Below are 23,299 nucleotides of genomic sequence, written 5' to 3'. Positions count from 1 at the left end.
AGATCGTAAAAACTGCAGATTTTCACGATTTTCGGCCTATATCTTACAATAGAATAATTCTTACATCTGTCAATGCCTGTCGTTTCTTCTCACATCAACCGATTTCGATGAAACTTTCACAGTGCATATGTATTATTGGGTTGGCAAATAAGTTCGTTCGGTTTTTTACATTGAAATGAATCACAAAAACCGAAAAAACTTATTTGCCAACCCAATATAATCCACACTGATCTACAAAACTTGTGTTTTAAATTTTCAATATAGGCTCACATGAAAAAGTTGTAAAATGCAACTTTTAGTATTTTTCCTACAATTCCGATCAATTGCAATTGTTGAAAAAATTTCTTTTTACATCCTGTAGTAAGCTCTAGCTTCCCAAAAAAGTTCAAATCTTATAGTACGATATTTAAAAAGTTATCGTCTTTTTTAGAGCGTCCGAATACTAATTCGAGTCACTGTATACTATGTAGTAAAGACTTTCATTCAAACGCGTGAGAAATTATTGAATATCAAAATGTATTTGGTTAATGAGTCCATAGTATAGCCTATATTTTTATTTATTTTAAGAAAAACCTTTGATAGCCGGGTATTTATATAGATACATAGATTGCAGATCTTTATAAATGATTTGCATATATGCAAAATAAAAATTATCTACACAGGTACCAAGAAATAGAAACTAAATTAAATGTTATCTCTTCCCTTAATGATTTTAAAAGAGGAGAGATCATGTATGACATCTACAGTTTTTAAAATGTTTTAACAATTTTGAATTTCATCTATAAATTCATAAAGATCCGCAGTCTACTCCTGAATGACGTCAGGGCCTAAGTACCATAATCCGCCGCATGGCGCGCACGCGACTCGCATTAATGTATATAAGTCTATGTGACTTCGCATAGTCCTTGCGGTAAGGACCAAGGATTTTGGGACCTTAATTCTTTCTCTACGACTCTACGACCATCTACGACAGTGCTTCGATTGTGCCCAAACTTTCTCGCGCATGCGCGGCGATTTCAGCCTCAGTAACGTAAGCCTCTCGATGAAATGGGGTTCCTTGAGCACCCCGCAGAACTTTAAAAAATTTATATGATTTGATTCTAAAAAATGAATGTATACCAAGTGTATTTGTGTATATTTTGTAACTCGTAGGACACGTTCTGGAGTCTTTTTGTGCGGTAAGATTATTTCGGTACATTTCTGTCAATATAACTGCCTCAGGGCTCTGGCCGCTCTGCTACCCAATAGTAGATACGTTACTGTTTTTTCCGCGCAGCGCCTCTAGCGGCCATCCATCGTACGAAAAAGTTTGGGCACAATCGAAGCACTGCTCTACGATTGTCTACGATCCGCGGCATTAGTCTTGTGTTGACTTCTGTTGACTACGGTCGTGTCGGTCGTGTTTACACGTGCTGATTTTCTTGTCGATTTGTTTGTGTGAATAGAAGTTCGAAAAAATTATTTCGTTTATAAATAGTAACGTTACAGAGAAAGGTACTAATTTTCCAGTGATGGTGTGACAGTCTATATAGTTATAGTGATTATATTTCTAAATATAACCTATAACATTATCGTCATTATTAACTGTTTACTGTATGAATTTAATTATTCGTACACTTACTCACATTGGTTGAAATATTTTTCGACAAACAGGACAGCAGTATGTCGAATGAAAACTTCACCAAATTTTCTGCAACCATGAAAAACTGTAAGTGAGACTTTCTTTCTTTCATTTTGTAATACTTTCTTTTTATAAATTTAATTTAGACTATATGTCAATAATTTCGATTATATTCGTTTGTTGCATATGAAATGCTCGACTTTAGAATGCAAATCTTATAAAGCGTTTTGATCAAAAGATATTACAGTCTATATGTAGGTTTATTGTATATCACTTCGCGGTACAAATCTTCAGGTCCTATTTGCTGTTTTGATGTAGATAATTTAATTTTACTTTTAAATCAATCGACGTGATTGTCGTGCACTCCTTTATAAAAGGAGAAACAACATATTGTCGATAGCATTATCTGATATTTGGTCAAAATTGTAATTAATCAACATACTATTTGTTGATAGAAAGATAACAATCTTATAAATAGAGCACGTGAATGATAAAAAAATTCAATTTCTACTGTAATATTATCAAGAAAGTTGTAATGTGACAATAGTACACGTTGATCACAAGAGCGCTTTCTGCGATGAATAAGTTTATTTAGGAAAGAGTTGCGATTGATTATAATGTTGCTTTTAAAATTCAGACATTTCATATGCGACAACCTGCAATATAGTTATAACATGTTACAATATCTTGCAATAGACGATGTTTCAGATTCGGATGACAGTGTGGATAATGAGGACGACGATTCTGAAATTTCTGACAAGAAAACTATGGAGGAAAAGGAAATGTATCAGAGTATTTCCCAGAGGAAGAGGAAAAGAATGTATAGTAATGGTGCACCCGCAGAAGAGAGTTCCGATTCAAATGACGGTGATTACAATGAGAATTATTGTGAACATTCTGATGAGAAAAATGATCCACAATCGAGTTCACATAGTACGCATCAAGATTTATCTTGCGAACAAGATTCGGTTGGTGAATGCAGCAGCCAAAATCTGCAAAGTAGACACACGGATGATACACCGTTCATCCCGAACAAACGACGAAGACTTAGCGAAAGCTCTCCTGTCGAAGTTAAAACTTACAAGAACAGTACAGCTGAACGGATGATGCAAAAAATGGGATACAGAGAAGGTTGTGGTCTTGGTAAATATACCCAAGGTCGCCTGGAGCCAGTGGAAGCAGCGAAACAACATGGTCGCAGAGGTTTTGGACATCATATACCTGGACTCGAAGCTTCTAGTGACAAATTTGATCCTTCAGAAGAGGAAAGCTTAGTTATAGAAACAATGAAATGGATCAAAAATCCTCGTACCAATATACCAACTTTCGATGAAATGAAGTCTTGGTTAAAGAAGGGACCTAAAAAGCTTGTTATAGATGACGAAACCGAATTCTGTGATGAGGATATAGTTAGAAATATTATTAATTCAAAAACTATATTTGATAAATTAGACGACACAGAATTGCGCCGTGCGAGAACACGTAGCAATCCTTACGAAACTATTCGTGGCGCGATGTTCTTGAATCGAGCAGCTGTAAAAATGGCAAATATAGATAGAGCATGTAATTTCATGTTTACTAAACCGACTGGCCTACAAGATGACGAGTTACTTCATTTCGCTGATGTATGCGCTGGACCTGGTGGTTTCAGCGAATATGTTTTGTATAGGAAAAAATGGCACGCTAAAGGATTTGGATTCACTTTAAAAAATGAAAACGACTTCAAGCTAGCTGACTTTTACGCTGGCCCCTGTGAAACTTTCCATCCGTACTATGGGCCAAGCGAAGATGGTAATGTTTTCGATCCTGCTAATCAAGAAGCATTCAGAGAGATTATAATGCAACATACCAATGATAAAGGTGTACATTTTATGATGTCTGATGGAGGATTTTCGGTGGAAGGTCAAGAAAATATACAAGAAATTTTGTCGAAACAATTATATCTTTGTCAGTGTTTAGTGGCTCTGATGATTGTGAAAGACCACGGACATTTTGTCACAAAACTGTTCGATGTTTTTACTCCCTTCAGCGCGGGACTAGTTTACTTGATGTACTGTTGTTTCGACGAGGTTTGCATTTTCAAACCGAACACCTCTAGACCAGCAAATTCTGAACGATATTTAATATGTAAACATAAAAGACCGAACACAGATGCTGTTGTGCGATATTTCAAATACATAAATAACATACTTTTGAAGAACGATGAGAATAATGACGTTACACACCTAGTGCCCTTAGAAGAATTAGAAAAAGAAAGTCTGTTTTTGCAATATCTACGAGAATCTAATAACTATTTGGGAAAGAAGCAAATAACAGGTCTTCAGAAAATTGCCGCATTTTGCGAAGATACTACTCTCATTGAACCGAATCAGGCTATCCTGCGTGAAGAATGCTTGAAGTACTGGGACATTCCAGACGAGAGTAGGACAATGCCGAAACGTATGAAACCTCAGGATAAATTGAGAAGTCTTCTTCTAGACTCTACATTCTTATCCAAAAATCCAAAGGTATTGACAAAGGAAACAATAAGTGCAATATCACAGCAACCGCACAGCTACTATTGGGTACCCTGTGCCACTAAAAACGACGACGAGAATAATGCCACATTTTACTTGGGCTTGGGACGAAGCGAAGTATATCGTTATACGAAAGGCAACTGGGTCATAGTTCGAGATAATAGAATAGAAATTCCTGCTGATACAATATTGTATGCAGAACAACTTTATGAAATGACAAAACAACATAGGAATCAGCGCAAATTATGCACATTACACATTATAGATGTACTTGTCTTAGGTGGTGAGAACGTTAGCGAGAAATGTCTTTTGGAAAGGTAATCAATTATCTACAGTAATAATGTCGACAATACTATTTTTGATACAACATGAAACTAATATAAAAAAACTTTTTATAGGCATAAGTTAGCAAAGAAATTTTGCCGAGCTTTATGGAAACCTAATGGAAGCCATAGCGGATACACTCGAATACGTACCAAAGATTTATTTCCATTAAATTCCGACATAGGAGAAAAACTACGTGCGGAAGCACGTATAATGAAAAATGGTCAACAAGCTTTAACATATGAATTGCGGGACATAGATTTGGACTCCGAGTGTTCTGACGAAAAACCGTATTTTATAATATGCTGTATCCTCTTCTTAAAAGCGTATGCAGAGCCATGGTCAATAAATGTGAGCAAAAGCTATAGGAAATTGTACGTTTATAATTCGTTAACCAAGGCGAGTAAATTTTTAGAAGATAAGCCACCTGAAGCTGATGCAAGTTTTAGTTCAACATTCGCTAATCGTATTGTTTGGCATTGGCCTAAAGATCAAAAATTTTCTAAGGAGGAACTGATAGAACATATTTCCGATAAGCTTCTGAAGTAATTAATTTTTACGTTGCTACGTAATTACCTATTCGCTCTGAGATTCAACTTTGGTGAATGTTCCTTCAATATTTATTCTTCAGTATTTACTACGAGTTAATGTTCTCGTATATATATTTGACAGAACATTTATCAAATGGGCGTCTCGGTTCAGTTATGAATTATTTTTTCCTACAAACTCTTTGAGAATAGATGGTGAAAGTAATTAAGCGTCATAGATTTTAAGATTAATGTTAAATATAATACCCTGTAAATACATATATTGTATGTAATCAATGACACTCTTAATATAAACATTGACCACATTATATTTTGATGTTTTAATAGAGTGACCAATGCATCCCATTTCAGAAACAAATACCTAAACGGTATATTTTATTTTTAGTAAGTACAATTAAATATTTGTTTGTAGCTGTGGCTCCCATAATGGGAAGCGAATCAGTTCCTAAATCTACGATCCACTGTTTTTCAACTTGAGCAGTCAATTCTGGTCTTTTATACAAAAATATGTACCTTGTGTGTTCTAGTATTGCCACATATGAACCATCTAGAAATGTAGTAAGTTGAAATCGTTTAAGTAAAGTGAAACATAGAAGCAATATATTTGGCTGATAGTAATAATAATTGAATACTCACTGTCCGGAGAAACACAGAATTTTTTATTACTTTTACTAGCTTCAACGTAACCAAAACCAGGAAATGTATAATAATGTTCTATATCCCATTTAGTATCATCGGCTTCGCCGCTAACCCATAAACAACTATCGTTATCATGTCTGAGACATATTGCTTGGCCAGATTTTGTTTTGTATGTAAATAAAACATGATTATTCGTCCCTAGCATAGCTAAATATGTGTTCTTTTGCGTGACAAGATCAATTCTTTGCAACAGATTGTCTTTTCCTTCGAGATCACACTCTTCGAGTTGTTCAGAATTGAATCCTATGCAAGGCTGACCATCTTGCTTATTATCTGTTTGGTCGGTACACAAGTGTGCTAACCTAAATATAAAACAAAAAATAAGAATTAAAAATACAATTTCCCTGGACTTCGAAAATAATGAATATTTTTTCACTATCTTGCCTGGAATGAATTTCAGCAGCCAATGCTGCATTTGGTAAATGTTCGCCACCGGTGTCACCCTTAATTAACTCGCTCCATATTAAACCACTTTCGTGTTTAAATAATTCTAGTTTAAAAGTATCATCTTCGTACTTCCATGTTGTTAAGTTTTCATCTAATCTATGTTGACTCTGACCCTGTACCAACGCAATACCATTCAGCGTTACCGATAAGTCTAATGGCGTTACATGTACTTTAATATCTTTCTGTTGTTCTTTATCCACTTTAATCCAAATAGTCAGCGAATCTTCGTCTTGCGACCAACAATACCTTGGAATTTTTATTTTAGACAATGTTTCTAATTCATCTTTGCTATCAACGAGTTCTTGTACTTTCGGACACTGAAACGTGATATAATCCTGGCAAATGGAGTGAAAATATCTGCCATTATCCTCTATACGTATGTACTCGATAGCACCATTGATTTTCAAAAATTCTTTATGACTAAATTCGATAGATTTCAGCGTATCTTCCTCGCTTTTCAATATGTACGTTAGCAACAGCAGATTCGTAAATTTCTTTTCACCGATATTTTTAATGTTGCACAATGCAACTATAACGGTTGACGTTTCGTTCACGTATCTTGCATCTAAAATAACTCCAGGTTCTGTTTCACTTAATGGAATAACTTTAATGTGCTCTTTATATTCTACCGATAATATGTTTATACAATCACCGCCATCAGAAATTACCACGATATTATTACTAGCAAAAACAATCGATGGATTGTACAATATATTTTCTATATTTGCATTAGTATTATGTATTCGATGTAGTTGTTCTAAAGTACCATCTTCTCCGAGTCTCCAAACCATCCAGTTATCATCTATGTACCAGCAGGATGCATCATATGGATTTTTAAATAAATGATTATGGAATGCAAATAAGTGAGTTTCCAATAGAGAATCCCGATTCAAAGTCAATTCCAACCGACGTACATCTGTAATGTTTTACTAGGTGTTTGTAATATCATTGCTTCTCGCAATAGTGTCAGGACGCATTAACATGTTCCGTGCCACATGTACCACCGATGGTACAAGTTAAACTATCTATTCAAGCTGCATATATCACTGATCGTGTACACTGATGTATTTATATAATGCGCTAACAACATATATGTATTTTATAACAAGTTTAACACTGTAGAATATATTTCCACCGAAAGAATGAGACATTATAAAAAATGCAATATGTATAGAAGAAAGCACATAGATTTGTTTAATTTTCGAGCAAACGCAGCTCGGCACGGAACGTGTTAATAAACAGTACTTACCTGCATTTAGATCTATTTCAGTAGCAACTGGAATTTCATCATTACAAAATTGATATTTTTCGAATTTTGAATTTGTCAAATTCTTGTTAGGGCGTAGCTCAATAACTTTCGTCATTTTATAACTTTATTCTTATTCGCATCGCTTGAATCGACGAGCAACAAAAAAGGTTACTCAAGAATGATTATTTTACAATTGTCCTACTATACTTTTAATATACAAAGTTACTGTACTCGTTTAGCAATACAACAACGACAACAACGTTATAGCTTTGTTTTGACATGAAACAATAAAATCCGGTCAAGCCCAGTCAAGCCACTCTCGTCGATTGTTCACTGGAGTTCCCTCAGTTCCACTCAGTTCCCTCTGACGTTTATAAACTATGACTATTGCCGGGCCGACTGTGGCAACCAGTGGCAACTCGCGTCTAGGTCGCGCTCTGATTGGTCCGTGTTTTTCGTTAATAACTCCTAAACACTCCTAAACAAAGCCGCGGATAACATTTTTGCAAAGGGAAATGTCGCTTGAAATAGTCTCAGGAACGGAACCACCCCCTTTCGGGATTTTCACGAATTTTGGAACACCCTGTATTACTGTACCCAGACAGCACAGTCTGACAGAGCCTACCACCGGACCCAGCCAGCAGAGCCCCTGACCTACAGGTTACGGGCAAACACAACGCTTGGAGCTGCGTTGAGACCCAGACAGGCCGATTCAGCCGGGCACCTGTGCACAAAATGGCGCGAATATCACCTGCAGGGGGTTCGAGCCCAGGGCCTGCCGGCCCGGCTGGGATTCAGCCTGTTTTTGAGAGGGCAGCACGGTATCACACTAATGTGGCCAATCAGTACCCTGATAGCACAGTTTGGAACTGCCAGGGACAGTCCAGAGCGTGGAGTGAATTTGGAGGGCAGTACGGTTCCAGACGCCGCTTATTGGCTGCTCGGAGCAACGGTTGGAGTACATCTAGAAAGAGTGTGGAGTTCATGCCACCTGGGCTTCCAGAAATGCGCATAGATGTAACAAAGTCCGCCGTCCACCGCCGTCACAGCATCTAGAGGGCAGCTTCTTCCGTCCAAATGGAAGGCAGCTCGTGGAGTCTGCGTGGAGCGGCGGATGCCGTTATACAGGGCAGCACCGTCGGTGAGGTTATGTCAGTAATGTTGGTAATGTCGGTGAAATGAATTTCTACATATTGTACAAATATGTAGCAGTCTTCCTTTTTACCGACAATTCCAAATGCCGATTCTGAATGAAAACGAAATAATAAACCCGATATAAAAAAATATTAAATTTTATTTATTTCTATTATATCTATATTATTTTTCCTAGACTGCGGATCTTTGTGCAAAATAAAAATTGTCTGCATTGATCGCAAGAGAGATGGAAACTATATGTACAAATTGAATGTTACGTTCTTCCCCCCTCGCCGTAATTTTCTTTACAGTTACATTAAGAGTAAACCTACACATAAATCAATAAACCAGTAATACATTAATTATCCCCTAATACGTACAGTTACGCGAATTAATATTCGGACGATCTAAAGAAGATGATAACTTTTTTAATATTGTACTATACGATTTGAATTTTTTGGGGGAGCTGGAACAATTAGTTTACTGCAGGATGTGAAAAGAAATTTTTTCAAAAAATGCATTTGGTCGGAATTGCAGAGAAAATACTAAAAGTTACATTTTATAACTTTTTCGCGCGGGCCTATATTGAAAATTTAAAAAGTACGTTTTGTAGGCCTGCGGAAATAATGTGCACTGTGAAAGTTTCATCGAAATCGGTTGATGCGGGAAAAAACGACAGGCCTTGAAAGATGTAAGAATTCTTCGATGTAGGCTGAAAATCTGCGATTTTTACCATCTTTAAACGTTTGTAGCTCATTGCAACGTCAACCGATTTTGACGAAATTTTCAAAATATGTTTAGTCGACACAGATCTACAAAGCGTATTTTTCAATTTTTCAATATGGGCCCACATAAAAAAGTTGTAAAATGCAACTCTTAGTATTTTTTCATACAATTCCGATCAATTGCAATTTTTGAAAAAATTTCTTTTCACATCCTGTAGTAAACTAATTGCTCCAGCTCCCCAAAAAAGTTCAAATCGTTTAGTACAATATTAAAAAAGTTCTCGTCTTTTTTAGAACGTCCGAATATTAATTCGAGTAATTGCAGTTCCAGTATAGCCTTTTTCCAGGATTGCAAGGGTGCGGGATTCGTCTCTTCTCATCTCTCGATAATAATACAAACACGGGGTTTTTCACTAGTTAAAAACGCTAGATAAAAGATCGATCTAGGACACTATCTGCCTCAAAAGTCCTATTTTCCGTTTACGAGGCGAAATTTGCATTAGTCGTCACCGTAATTTGCATTATTCGGAAGCATACAAGCTATTTTCATAGCTACATGCTGCCGAATAATGCCAATTACGCCTCGTAAACGAAAAAATAGAACTTTTGAGGCAGATAGTGTCCTAGATCGATCTTTTATCTAGCGTTTTTGACTAGTGAAAAACCCCGTGTTTGTATTATTATCGAGAGATGAGAATAAGAGGCGAATCCCGCACCCTTGCAATCCTGAAAACGAGTCTACTTCCTTTTAATAAACTAAAGCAAGAATTTGAAACCAAGGAGTATGTTCGGTTGCAGGTAGCTACGGTATAAAGTTTAGTACTTTAACGGTATAAAAGGTCCAAATACATCTGGCTACATCGGCTGTGCTTCTTTCGGCTGGCTAAAAATCACTTTGTTGGGAGGTACATCTGGAAGGTCTTTAGCTGAATGTTTTATGACGGCCTCGCCTGTGAATTCGGACTGATTCGGACTCGCGCTTGTTCCTTCGCGCGGAGGGTTTTACGACGGAACATTAAGTGGCCTGTAGTTCCTTTTTCATTTGGAACAACCTAAGCATTGGAAAAACCGAAAGAATACCGGTATTATTTCGGTTTCGGTAGAAAATTGATTGTGCCGTTATTCGAAGACTTTGAATAAATCCACTATCCACAGTCCAAATTCTATCTTGAGATTAGTCTTTTTTTAATCGGAAGAACGCCACACGAAGCAGCTAGCGTCATTTACATGAAACAATTACGAAAAATAAACAAGGTCTGCAATTAACTTGTTAGTGGTTTCATGCCGATATGTCTGGCTGGCCGACGCGCGTCGGGTTACCTGGCCGTGTTTATTGCACCACTTGGCCACGGCGACCGAAGTCTTCGCCGCCCTGGCAGAAAATTATTCGAAGCTACACCGTTTCGATAGTTTCCAGATGGCTGGAAAACCCCAAGGTTTGGTTGCCACATCTGCGGTCTTGCCGAATCCCAGGGTCCGCTTCAAGCACTAGCTTAAAAGTTCCGTTCACCCCCAAATGGGACTCTCACCAACATGTTCAGTCGCGTTTTTAACACTTTTTAATGGGTTGTTAACATTTTTTTTTCTTATTAGGAATTTATTTTAGTTAGTGATCATATTCATCGATAAAAAAAGATGAGTATACGGTACTATTTATATTGAGTCCTACAAAATATTGCAATTAGAATTACGATTTCAATTATGTCTACTTGTTCTTTGAATACAGTAGAGACTCCCGTATCCGTACCCCCATTATCCGAATACATACCCTAATATAAGGACGTCCTATTGTCCGTATGTTCTGTTATCGCCGCGTCGCTCGCTGTGCCGGGATTCAAATGCGCGCCGCCTCCAGATTCCGACTTTTCGCCTCATGCTTCCGAAACTTCGGCAACGTGAAAATCGAAGGAACGCGTCGGCGTCGATCAGTCGAGCAGGTAGTTCACACAGACAGAGTAGAGGTACGCTTGTGTGTAGCGCGCAAGCAATTGAACAGGCACTCAGACGGGCTGAGTTTTCACGTTACCGAAGTTTCGAAAGCATGAGGCGAAAAGTCAGAATCTGGAGACGGCGCACAGTGTGACCTTTCGTCCAAATCGGAGACAAAATCGAAGAACTTTTGATAGAAATAAGGTAGAGCGATGAAATTTTTTAAAAATTAAAGCTGAAACATTACAGAATATGGGAAAAATAGGGAGATTATGGTAAGAACGTTTTTTAACGTTGAGAAAATTCGTTAAACTTGCACAATTTCGAGAAAATTGTGGTTTTTCCAATACCACGCGCGGAAAATTTTTTTAAAATTTTTGCTATATATCATTTCCCGTAGATTTTTTCACGCCGATTTCAAATCTGGTCTCAAAATTTGTCTACGACCTCAGGACATTGCAAAATCGATTTCTTTAAATTCTACATGTTTAACGAATTTTCTCGGTTAAAAAACGTTCGTACCATAACTTCCCTATTTTTCCCATATTCTGCAAAGTTTCAGCTTTCATTTAAAAAAAATTTCATCGCTCTACCTCATTTCTATCGAAAGTTCTTTGATTTTGAATCGAGTCTGGTCCAAATTTTCCACTGTGCGCCGACGCGACGAAATCTCTCCGTATTTAATCATTGTTTAAACATGTTTAATCAATCATAATGTATTAATATTGGATATCACTGTATTCGGGAAAGTCTACAGAATCTTTTGCCAGAAAGAACAATTCAATATCTTTTATAATAACATCACAATATTTGTTTGAAGTTGAAAAATATGTTTTTTTTCAAAGCCTTGTTCCTGAAAAACTGTGCGTATAGGAAAAAAATTGAAAACAGATTCGGAATCAGCGCGAAAAACTCTATAAGAAGGACCCTTCAGTAATTGGGGAACATAAAAAAAGTTGAAATTTGTTGGACAGTGTAATTCTACTCCATTCAATAAAAATAGATCAGTTAATGAAGCCTCGTTTCATTTAATTCATACATGTTAAGAAAGACACGCTAAAAATATGTGTATAAAGAAATGGAATTTCTAATGTTTCATAAACAGAAATTTTGTACGCAGTTCGCACGGTCTGGGATAGATACGGGCCTGAGCTGTCTCGAGGATAAAGGCCGTTACGGAGAACGAGACGTGCGGCCGGTGAAAGGAGGCGGCCTGAAAAGTCTCATACGTGCCGACCACTGAGTTGACAATTTCAGAATTTCCAAGAACAGCAAGAAAAGAAATTCGAACCGTTTCACGATATCTAAATTGCTTTCGCTGCTTTATACCAGGGTACGCGACGAAGTAATAAAACGTCGATAAAACTGGGCAATTACTTTGACCGTCGCGAGGGCCAATAAGTCCTGGGTAGTTACCAAAACAACTCTGGATTTTCTGCACGAAATTACCTGAACCTTTTCCCAGAATGTTCGTTTGACAAGCAAATTTTCACATAATCATCCATTTCATTTCCAAAGTACAGTACCAGGACCTCGACGAACCGGCTTGATCGAGAGACAAACAGCCCGGACAAATTAAGGCCCGATGGATAATTGAGACCCGAGGGAAACCACGTCTTACCCTGCCATAGTCCGGCCACTCTAAGCGACCGTGATTATCCTTACGGGCACCGTCGCGTCGGTTCTTCCACGCCATAATTAATCCTCCGGCAACCCTCCCTCTCTTCCCAGTTTTCCCCGAAATTCTATACTCTATACAATTGTACTTGCAGCTTGCAGCTATTCCTTCTGACGCGATAACGGTAACGTTAGCGTATCTGCTTTATAATATTTGTCATTGTTGTAATATCCTGCAATTTCTACCATCTTTAACCCTTAGCACTCCAGTGGTGACTCGAAATCACCACTAAAAATTGCTGTCCCATTATGCAAAATATTGTTTACATTGTTAAACATGTTGGTAGCTAATCAATTACTAATCCTTTAATTATTGTATGAGGTATTACAATCAATTTCATATCCATCAAATGAAAAGAATCGTATAGAACGAAATTATTCTACCTAGAACGAGATGTTTCATTTTCGAGTTAAAACAGCTTCGAAATTAAAACAGCTGCAAATAGTTAATTATTATAACTATCTTTTAAATTTTCAATATAGGCCCCACATAAAAAAGTTGTGAAATGCAACATTTAGTACCTATTTTCTCTACAATTCCGGCCAACTGCAATTTCTGGAAAAATATCTTTAGGATGACGGGTAATTCAGTGTCTATGATGTTTCGCGTGGTTAACAGACAACGATATAGATATTTATTAAAACAATAACACGTAACAATAACAAAACAAAACAAGATGTAATAATAATAACAATAACGAGAAAACTAGATTATAAACGTTAATGACTATCGAGTACTAACAAAGTACAGAGATATAAATTAACGTAGCGCGGGCAACTCTAGAGCGATGCGTTCTCAACGAGTGCCACAAGCTTTTTTTCCACTGGTAAAAATCCGTTTTGGTGGGAAGATTAGCAACGTGAGAAAGACCGTTAAAATAAGGGGAGGAATTCTCCGTTCCTCAAGAGTAAGGAGAAAGTTTCCTTCCCCAAAACAATTCAAAGTCGTCGCTGCCAAGGACATTGCAACGGTTGAGTCAGGGTTCTGGTAATCGTCACTTTTACGACCGAACCCTCAACGCAACCGTCCACAGCGCGCACTTGAGAAGGATGCGTCCGGAAAGTCCCTCTTTCCAACGCGCCATGTCCACTACATATCTTTTCACATCGTGCAGTAAACTAATTTCTCCAACTTCTCACGAAAAGTCCAAATCCATATAGTCCAACATTAAAAAATAACTTTTTTACTCGAATTAATACAACCCCTGGCAGAAAGTTTCCGATCCGGAGGCATTGATACGGATTTTACAGAAAACTATTACTTTATGGAGTTGAAACTGATGGGAAATTAAAAGGGGCTTATTAAAGAATGAAGAACAACAAATTAACATAAGCTTCCATTTATTATAACAAAGAAACGAGACAATAAACAAAATGTTACACGGAAAAAAGTTAATAGACCCATTAATAGATCTGCTGGAAGAAAGTTTCCCATTTGATTTACAGTCTCCGCAACACCAAATTTCTTCAACAATTACTGTTGGATGATTCTTATAGAGTTTTTTGCGCTGATTCCGAATCTGCCCTTAATTTTTCTCCTAGATACAAATTTCGGATCACGAATAATAGATACATAATTTGTAATTAGTTACTCGAAGATATAGATACACAGGGGACCACCTGTAGCGGTATTTTCGAATACCTCGAAACCATTCTGCACTTCGCAATCATAACTTAAATTGTGTTTCTTTTTTTTCAATTACAGAAAGTGGACAGCGAAAGTCGACAGCGCGAACTGCATCAATTCTTTAAGTTGAAAATAAATGTAGACAATTAAAAAATGTTTTTGGTTAAACTTTTCATTAAAACTCGAAGCAATAAGTATTTACCGAACAAAACGATTATAGATGCGGGATTCGATTCGGGGCCAGAAGATTCCCAGCCGTATATATGTACTTGTTTTGTTAACGGCTACCCAACCTCTAAAAAATTATAAAAAAATTAAGAACGGTTGCTTCAATAATATCCAAGTACTGAATTCTTATAAAACTGGAGTCTCTAACACTTCAATACAAAACATGCATTTTCTTGGAATTTTTGGAGGTTTTCAATTTTTTAAAACATGTTTCCGTAATCCGAAAAATCTGAAAAAATACACATTAATAATCAGGATGAGACACAACTAACGTAACAATATAAATGTGGTCAACTGAAGACTTTGATGTATGTATATACATAAAATCGGCAATTTTATGTTTTCCGATTTGTTTAAAAATCGATTTTGCAACCAAAAATTTTGAAAAAAATCTCAGTAGTGTATGCTATTCGGTAGAATATTCATGAATTTTTTCATAATTTTCTGTTGAACATGACGTGACTAAAAACAAATTTGGTTGGATACTTCTGACCATCTTTTCCGGCTATACCTTAAGAATCAACGAAAACATTATTTAAAAAATACAAAATATATTTCTTTTTACATCGTTAAAACCGATTTTTCAAAAAAAATTAGGCCTAATTTCTCTTCGATATCTCTTTTAGATCAAAAGTTATAGCAAAATGTGCGTCGCGCCGCGTGCTGTGCCCGAGATTCAAATGCGCGCCGTCTCCAGATTCCGACTTTTCGCCTCATGCTTCCGAAACTTCGGCAACGTGAAAATCGAAGGAACGCGTCGCCGACGCGTTCGGTCGAGCAGGTAGTCACACGGACATGGTAGAGGTACGTTTGTTGTGTAGCGCGCGTGCAATCGAACATGCACCAACACGGTCAAGCGCGGTCGACACCGCTCACGGATACGACGATACGTCAGGGAAGGGGAAACTGCCGTTCAGTTTTCAGCAGTTTTCAGTTATTCTCTCAACTCTCAACAGTTCGCAAGTTCTCGTTCGCTTAGCTCGGTCGTAATATCTGTGGTTGTCAGGAGGACGCCGCCGCATGTCACATTGTACTTTCACTTTCGAGATATTGTCGTTTAAAGTTTTGATCACTAATGCTTTGACAAGGACATTGGTTAAATTGTATTATTTTTTCGAGCCTTTTGAATTGATTTTCGTGACGTTTTTTCTGGTAAATACCTAATCCTACACTATAAAGTTCAATAAATGTGTTATGTTCGCAGCTTCTCTTAATATATTTGAGAGGTTCTGCGTTGTAAATTTCAATGAACGACAGCTCGACACCTAATTTGCCTTAACGAACCTCTGGATTTATTCACTATATTTACAATATCTTACACTTGTATGAACTGGAAGTTCTGTCTCGGATCGAGTTAATCTTTTGCGGAAGACTGTATATCTTCAGAGAGAAATTGTATCTGCTCGCTGTCCCTGGGTCAGCTCGTTCCTCACCTCGGTGGTGAGATTGAAAAGTGGGGAAAATGGTACATTTTTTGGGGGAAAGAACATCCCATTCGTTGACTGACCCGAGGGAGGAGCCATTCCTATGCATCCCTATCGGCGGGGGAGGACATCCCCACCTCAAGCCAATCGCGGAAAGCAAATGTACAAACAAAGACGGTACTAGCAACGGACCCAGAGTCGCGTAACAACGAAAGGCCCAAGTGGCCAACACGTGCGTTTAATTTATGACCCCTGGTCTCACGCGGACGACGACCATCGACTTCGGGAACAATGCGTCTTTGAAATACGTACTTTCCAAGGACTCGGCAGACAGAGTTATTTATCCGAAACTCTCAAGGAGTTGCGCTTAATGATGGTCCCGAAGACGATGGTCCAAGGGTGTGCAATTTGAGCCTCGAACCCTCATAAAAATAAGAAAGTGCTGGCCTCCTCGAGACCCTTGTAGAAGTGTCCCGAGGACTAACGGTATTTTACAGGGAATTTTCCATGCATGTCATAACATCCCGCCGGCCTTGAACGAATTAGTTCAACAATGAACACTGAATGTATACATAAGCTATGGTGACGTATGATATAAAACGCGTAATAATAACAAAATAATAGTAATGATTAACGCTAAATGGATTACATGATAGAAATAGGTACTCTATAAACTAGAAGTGCATATACAAACTACAACACCATTATGATAATATTACCGAGTAACTAACTAACTAAGGATGGTGTATATAACATCACGTTGATGCGGGTTTGACGTTATGATCAGTATACGCTATAACTACATTCTAAATTATTCAATAGGCAAAGGGGATAATTTAGTTGTGCTACGTTTATACAGTCCTTGAGCAGTCTTAACTGTGACTACTCGTACGATATTGTCGTCGCCAGGATGAACGATAACAATTCTGCCCAACCTCCAATGCATGGGGGGAACATTGTCTTCTTGAATTGTTACTAACGTTCCAACCTTCATTTGAGAAGAATCCTGTCTGTGCCATTTATTGCGAGTGTGCAACTCATGAAGATAATCTGTGTGCCATCTTTTCCAAAAGTGCTGCTTTACTTGCTGTATGTGTTGCCACAACGACAACCTATTTGCAGCGACTTCTGTTAGATCACACTCTGGTAGATTTGTGAGCGAATCTCCTATTAGGAAATGTCCAGGAGTGAGGGCAATAAGATCGTTTGGATCCGAGGAAATTGGGATAATAGGACGAGAATTCAATATGGCTTCTATCTGAATAATTAAGCTATTAAACTGTTCGTAAGTGAATAAGGTTTCACCTATTGTTCTAAATAGATGTCTCTTAAAAGACTTTACCGCCGCCTCCCATAGTCCACCAAAATGTGGGGATCGCGGAGGTGAAAAATGCCAGTTTATATTGTCATTACTCAGAGTATGTTGAATTGTATTATTAAATTCCTCAGACCATATCAGTGCTTGTAATTCCATGATTTGATTGCGCGAGCCAACAAAATTTGTACCATTATCTGTATATATATTTTTCGCCTTTCCTCTTCGAGAAAAGAATCTTCGCATATAGGCTACTACCCTATACAATGTTGTAAAGGATGAAAAACGCACTAGTATTGAATTAGGTTCATTAACCGTGACCAAGGACACCAAATTGCGTTTCTCCGGAATATCTATTGTTTCTAATAATAAATTAGGCCAACAATTTTCCTCCTTAGAGAGCCAGTGTGGACCACTAGTCCATGTGATATTATTTAGGAAATGCTGTGGATCTTGTCCTCTTGATATATAATCTGCTGGATTATCCAGCGTCGGAACGTGAAACCAATCTCTCGCATCAGTTGACGCTTGAAGGTCACTTACGCGATTTGCCACGAAAGTTTTGAGTAGATGTGGAGAAGTCTTAATCCAATGTAATACAATAGTTGAATCTGTCCACAGTCTGATCTTACTAAATTTGATTTGTGTTAACGCCTCCATAACCTCGGAAACTAGTTTTGATAATAGTGTAGCTGCACACAATTCGAGCCTAGGTAATGATTGTGTTTTAATTGGCGCGACGCGAGATTTCGCACATAGAAGATTTACCGAATGCTGCATGTTTCCCATCGTGACTCGAACAAAAATACAAGCTCCATATGCTGACTCACTGGCATCGCAAAACCCGTGCAATTGACAGTCAGTGTGGTTCTTAATGAGAAGTGGACGCCTTATAGAAAACTGATTTAAAACTCTCAATTGATCTCTGAACCTAATCCAAGAATAATAAATGGACTGTGGAACTACTTCGTCCCATTCGCAATGTGTTTTCCATAGCTCCTGCATAATAATCTTCGCCTGTATAATCACAGGTCCTAATAGCCCAAGCGGGTCGAACAATTGCGCGATTTCTGATAAAATCAAACGCTTCGTTATGCGAGGTTTGCTGTCGGGCAAATTGGTTTTATAAATAATATTATCTTCGGAAGGATTCCAAAAAATTCCTAAAGTTTTCTTTGTATTTGAAACGTCTAAACCTAGCGACTTATTCTCCTGATTATTATCAAGATCGTTAACTAAATTTTTGTCATTTGAAACCCACTGTCTCAAGTTAAAACCGCCTAATTTAGCCAGTTCTATCAATTCATTACGTAGTTTTAAAGCTGAATTAAAATCAGATGCTCCTGTCAATAAATCATCTACGTAGAAATCTTGATCAAATGCCCTAGCGGCTAAAGGAAATCCTTTCGCGTCATCCTCAGCTAATTGTTTGAGACAACGTATAGCTAAAAATGGTGCACATGCTGTACCGTAAGTCACCGTATTTAATTTATAAGTCTTTAATGGATGTTCCACTGACTGTCGCCAAAGAATTTTTTGATAGTAGGAATCCTCCTCATGAACCTTCACTTGCCGAAACATCTTCTCGATATCAGCAGTAAGAACACATATATGTGTACGGAATTTAATCAGGGTGGTGAACAAAGTATTTTGTATTGTTGGACCGACTAATAAAGTGTCATTTAAAGAAACACCAGATAAACTTTTCGCTGATGCGTCAAATACTACCCGCACCTTTGTAGTTGCACTTGAAGCCTTGATTACCGCATGATGCGGCAGATAAAATCCGCTATTATGATCATCCGCACTAACTTCACTCATATGATTGAGTGACTCATATTCAGCTAGAAAATCCTTATATTGTTCATACAACACAGTATTCTTAATTAATTTATTCTCTAATGTGTAAAATCGTTTCAACGCTAACTTATGAGAGTCACCTAATAAACTTCGTTTCTCGTTAAACGGTAGTCGAACAATATATCGACCTGACTGATCACGCCTTGTATTTTGTTTGTAATGTTCCTCGCATGTGGCTTCTTCGTCTGATAGAAAAATTCTTTTCGGAAGTTCTTCTACTTCCCAAAATTTAGCAATTTGGTTGTCTAATGAGTGAAAACAAGCAGTATTTCTATTAAAGGCCTTTACCTCTACTTCGCCTGTTACTAGCCAACCCAGTTTTGTTTTTTGTAAAATGATTCTATTATTGTTCAATTGAATTTGTCCTACACTGAGTAATTTATAAAAAATAGTACTACCTAGCAGGATATCGATGGATCCAGGTTTGTAAAACTCTGGGTCAGCTAGACATACATTTTTTGGTATTTTAAGCTCCTTGTGATTAATAGCTCGTGTTGGTAAAGTTCCAGTAATTGTTGGCAATGCAATAAATTTTAAATTTGATGAGAAATTGTTAATATTTGACTGAATTTTTGCATTAACGCAGTACTTTGCACAGGTAACTAAATTACTTAACCCTGACGAGGAGATATTCACCCGTTCTTTCTTTAATTGCAATAAATTTGCTAAGCTTTCTGTCATATAATTAGATTGTGAGCCTCCATCAACTAACACCCGACAAGTGTGCCTTTTGTTATTGTTATCGTAAATTGTGATTTGTGCTGTACCTAACAAAACTTCAGAATTGTTCACAGCCATTAATGCTTTGCATGTAACATCGGTCTCAACCTGAGTGTCCTTTGAATCTTCAGACGCTCTTTGCACCGATACCTGTGTTATTTTATGTGCATTTAAATGTAATAGTGTGTTGTGTTTTTTATCACATTTTCTACAATGAGACCACTTGCAACTAACAGTGTTGTGGCCGACCTTTAGGCAATTTAAACATAATTTGCTCTTCTGAGCTGATTTTAATCTATCCTTCACTTCCATGGCAAGAAATTTTGGACAAGCGAAAACGTAATGTTCGTCCTGGCAAATCACGCAACTGACACTCTTATTTGTTGTCAAATGACTAAAACTACGTTTGGACTTAACTCGCGACGTATCATTGTCTGATGGAGAGTTTGATTTTTCAGATTCCCATTCCTCCCCGCGAGCTTGGGTGTTAATGAAATCAATAAACTTTTGAAATGTCGGTAACTCGTCGTTTTCCAACTTACGTTCCCACGCCCTGCGGGTAGTTTTATCTACTTTCTTGACAATGATGAATATTAAAATTTGATCCCAACTATTTATTGGTTGATTTAAGCCCTTAAGTGCGTTAACGTGTACTTGCGCCTGTTCAGCTAGTTTGCGTAAATTAGCGGGAGTGTCCCTTATAATTTCAGGTAAGTCGAATAATTGTTTCAGGTGTGCTTGTATCAACTGACGCGGTCTATTACAACGTTTTTGAAGCATATCCCACGCGACTAGATAATTTTCTGAGGACGCGCTTAGGGAAGCAACGATTGAAGAGATCTCTCCGCGAAGTGAATTTTTCAGATAATGAAATTTCTGTACGTTTGGCAAGTCTACGTTTTCGTGTACAAGCGATTTGAACGTGTCGTAAAAACTAAACCAGTTTATGAGATTTCCATCAAATGATGGAATCTGAATTTTCGGTAGCATTTTGTTAGCTGGCTTACAATTAGTTGATTCTATGCTAGTGCTTGCCTGTCTCGAAGGCAAAGTTGCCTCCCTTACACTTCGTAGTCTATCAGCGTGCGATGCTAACAGCGCTTGTAAGGCAAATGCACTGCGTTCGAAACTATCACGTTCACTGACATGATCTGATTCCTCGTCTAAATTTTCGATGTTGGCTTGTACATCTTCGTATGCGACAACTAGCTCTTTAACCTTAGCTATACGCGCTTCTAAATCGTATATACTCAAATCTTGAGTCTCTAAAACATATGTTTGGACACGCGTGATTTGACCCTTAATAGTGGTACGCACCCTTTTAAAGGACTTCAACGCGGTATCCCTACTTGCCATATTGAACTCCTTGTGGAGATATTAAGAAGGGAAATTGGAGTAATTACACTCACCGAGTAGTGGTCTAACAGAGTTGATGACAAACCGAATCTGGTTGCCAGTTGTGTGATGTTTCCAGTCCGATGTGGGCTTTGATCCGCTTGGCTGATGTCGATGCTTCAATTCCAACACTGAAGGTCAATTGAAGGATGCACCCGATCGTCGGCTTGCTCGTCCGACTTGAACGTTGTATGCTGCTCCTCCCGTTGACTGCTGCTGCTGCAGACGATCCACGCTTCGTAGGATGGAATCCGCAAGCGAACTTCCGTGGTCCTATTGCTTCTGCGTTGACTGTCCTCAGGTTGGGTAATGTTCCACAATGTTGATATCACTGATATCTGTGGTGATGATTACCGGTATCCAAGTAGTGACTTAGAAGTCAATGTGTATGGAATTGTACTTCCAAGGAGAGGATCCGGCTCGAAGGACCAAATGTTATGTTCGCAGCTTCTCTTAATATATTTGAGAGGTTCTGCGTTGTAAATTTCAATGAACGACAGCTCGACACCTAATTTGCCTTAACGAACCTCTGGATTTATTCACTATATTTACAATATCTTACACTTGTATGAACTGGAAGTTCTGTCTCGGATCGAGTTAATCTTTTGCGGAAGACTGTATATCTTCAGAGAGAAATTGTATCTGCTCGCTGTCCCTGGGTCAGCTCGTTCCTCACCTCGGTGGTGAGATTGAAAAGTGGGGAAAATGGTACATTTTTTGGGGGAAAGAACATCCCATTCGTTGACTGACCCGAGGGAGGAGCCATTCCTATGCATCCCTATCGGCGGGGGAGGACATCCCCACCTCAAGCCAATCGCGGAAAGCAAATGTACAAACAAAGACGGTACTAGCAACGGACCCAGAGTCGCGTAACAACGAAAGGCCCAAGTGGCCAACACGTGCGTTTAATTTATGACCCCTGGTCTCACGCGGACGACGACCATCGACTTCGGGAACAATGCGTCTTTGAAATACGTACTTTCCAAGGACTCGGCAGACAGAGTTATTTATCCGAAACTCTCAAGGAGTTGCGCTTAATGATGGTCCCGAAGACGATGGTCCAAGGGTGTGCAATTTGAGCCTCGAACCCTCATAAAAATAAGAAAGTGCTGGCCTCCTCGAGACCCTTGTAGAAGTGTCCCGAGGACTAACGGTATTTTACAGGGAATTTTCCATGCATGTCATAACAAAATGCATAAACTGAAATTTTTTGAAATTGTGACATGCAGCGTTTTTCTTGACACAATCACAGATATATTTACATAGCTTCGCTCTGTGGTTACACGTTACATTCGCAGGTGCGGTCTGCGTTGCGGCATTTGACTATTTGACTATTTATTAGATTGACTTGCTTGGATTATGTGATTACGTGGATTACTTGGATTACGTGCACTACGTGGAAGGAAGGAAGAACGGAAGGTATTTGTACATATTTATATTGGTTGATCGGTTTCATTTTGCTCAAATGTCTCCCAGAATCTTCGCGTGAAAAAGCGTGAGAACGCTTGTCGGCACACCACGCGACAGTGCCATTTGCCATCACGTATGAGGTGCTACGGGGCGAGTATGTTCACTTCAATGTAGAGTCCAAAATAGTAAATTGTTTGTTTCTTTATCACTTTATCACTCTCTTTTCATTATCATTATTATCATTTATCACTTTAAACAAATCCAACACAATTCAGCTTTGGCCCATTCAGATTAGAATTAGCTTAGCAATATTCTAAATCGGCAAAATGATGGCTTAAACCAATTCAGTAAGGCAAGTATTAGGTTGACCCAAAAGTTTCTTCCGCATTGTGTTCCTTTAATGTAGCTAAATAAATACAAACAATACGATAATCTTTATGTTAATATTTTA

The 23,299-nt window shown here is 38.1% G+C and overlaps 3 protein-coding genes across 5 annotated transcripts; 1 reads left to right on the top strand and 2 right to left on the bottom strand.

The window, feature by feature from the left end:
- The first annotated feature begins 200 nt into the window (after positions 1–200).
- Positions 201–7,697, top strand: Cmtr1 (Cap methyltransferase 1). Of its 2 annotated transcripts, none has more exons than XM_076438211.1 (3): positions 201–1,708; positions 2,318–4,454; positions 4,536–7,697. In XM_076438211.1, exons 1-3 carry the CDS (start codon positions 1,663–1,665, stop codon positions 5,008–5,010), a joined length of 2,658 nt encoding a protein of 885 aa, XP_076294326.1. In that variant the 5' UTR covers positions 201–1,662; the 3' UTR covers positions 5,011–7,697. The 2 variants fall into 2 exon arrangements, with proteins under 2 accessions (XP_076294326.1, XP_076294327.1); XM_076438212.1 differs by having other exon boundaries at positions 202–1,708; positions 2,330–4,454.
- Positions 5,229–7,933, bottom strand: LOC143215779 (nudC domain-containing protein 1). Of its 2 annotated transcripts, none has more exons than XM_076438217.1 (4): positions 7,405–7,933; positions 6,093–7,084; positions 5,646–6,010; positions 5,229–5,556 (listed from the first exon to the last, which is right to left on the bottom strand). In XM_076438217.1, the coding sequence occupies exons 2-4, from the start codon at positions 6,944–6,946 to the stop codon at positions 5,357–5,359; spliced, it is 1,419 nt and encodes a 472-aa protein (XP_076294332.1). In that variant the 5' UTR covers positions 6,947–7,084; positions 7,405–7,933; the 3' UTR covers positions 5,229–5,356. The 2 variants fall into 2 exon arrangements, with proteins under 2 accessions (XP_076294332.1, XP_076294331.1); XM_076438216.1 differs by having other exon boundaries at positions 6,093–7,071; positions 7,405–7,546.
- An 8,638-nt stretch (positions 7,934–16,571) lies between these two features.
- On the bottom strand, positions 16,572–22,204 carry LOC143215874 (uncharacterized). The gene is made up of 12 exons (XM_076438455.1): positions 22,115–22,204; positions 21,619–21,776; positions 21,453–21,555; positions 20,278–21,408; positions 19,935–20,193; positions 18,660–19,568; positions 18,294–18,497; positions 17,755–18,155; positions 17,041–17,406; positions 16,868–16,882; positions 16,721–16,822; positions 16,572–16,628 (listed from the first exon to the last, which is right to left on the bottom strand). The coding sequence occupies exons 1-12, from the start codon at positions 22,202–22,204 to the stop codon at positions 16,572–16,574; spliced, it is 3,795 nt and encodes a 1,264-aa protein (XP_076294570.1).
- Between the last annotated feature and the right edge of the window lie 1,095 nt (positions 22,205–23,299).

The sequence above is a fragment of the Lasioglossum baleicum genome, chromosome 14 (assembly GCF_051020765.1).
Source record: "Lasioglossum baleicum chromosome 14, iyLasBale1, whole genome shotgun sequence".
Taxonomy (NCBI): Eukaryota; Metazoa; Arthropoda; class Insecta; order Hymenoptera; family Halictidae; genus Lasioglossum; species Lasioglossum baleicum.
This window is presented reverse-complemented; position numbering and strand designations above follow the sequence as displayed.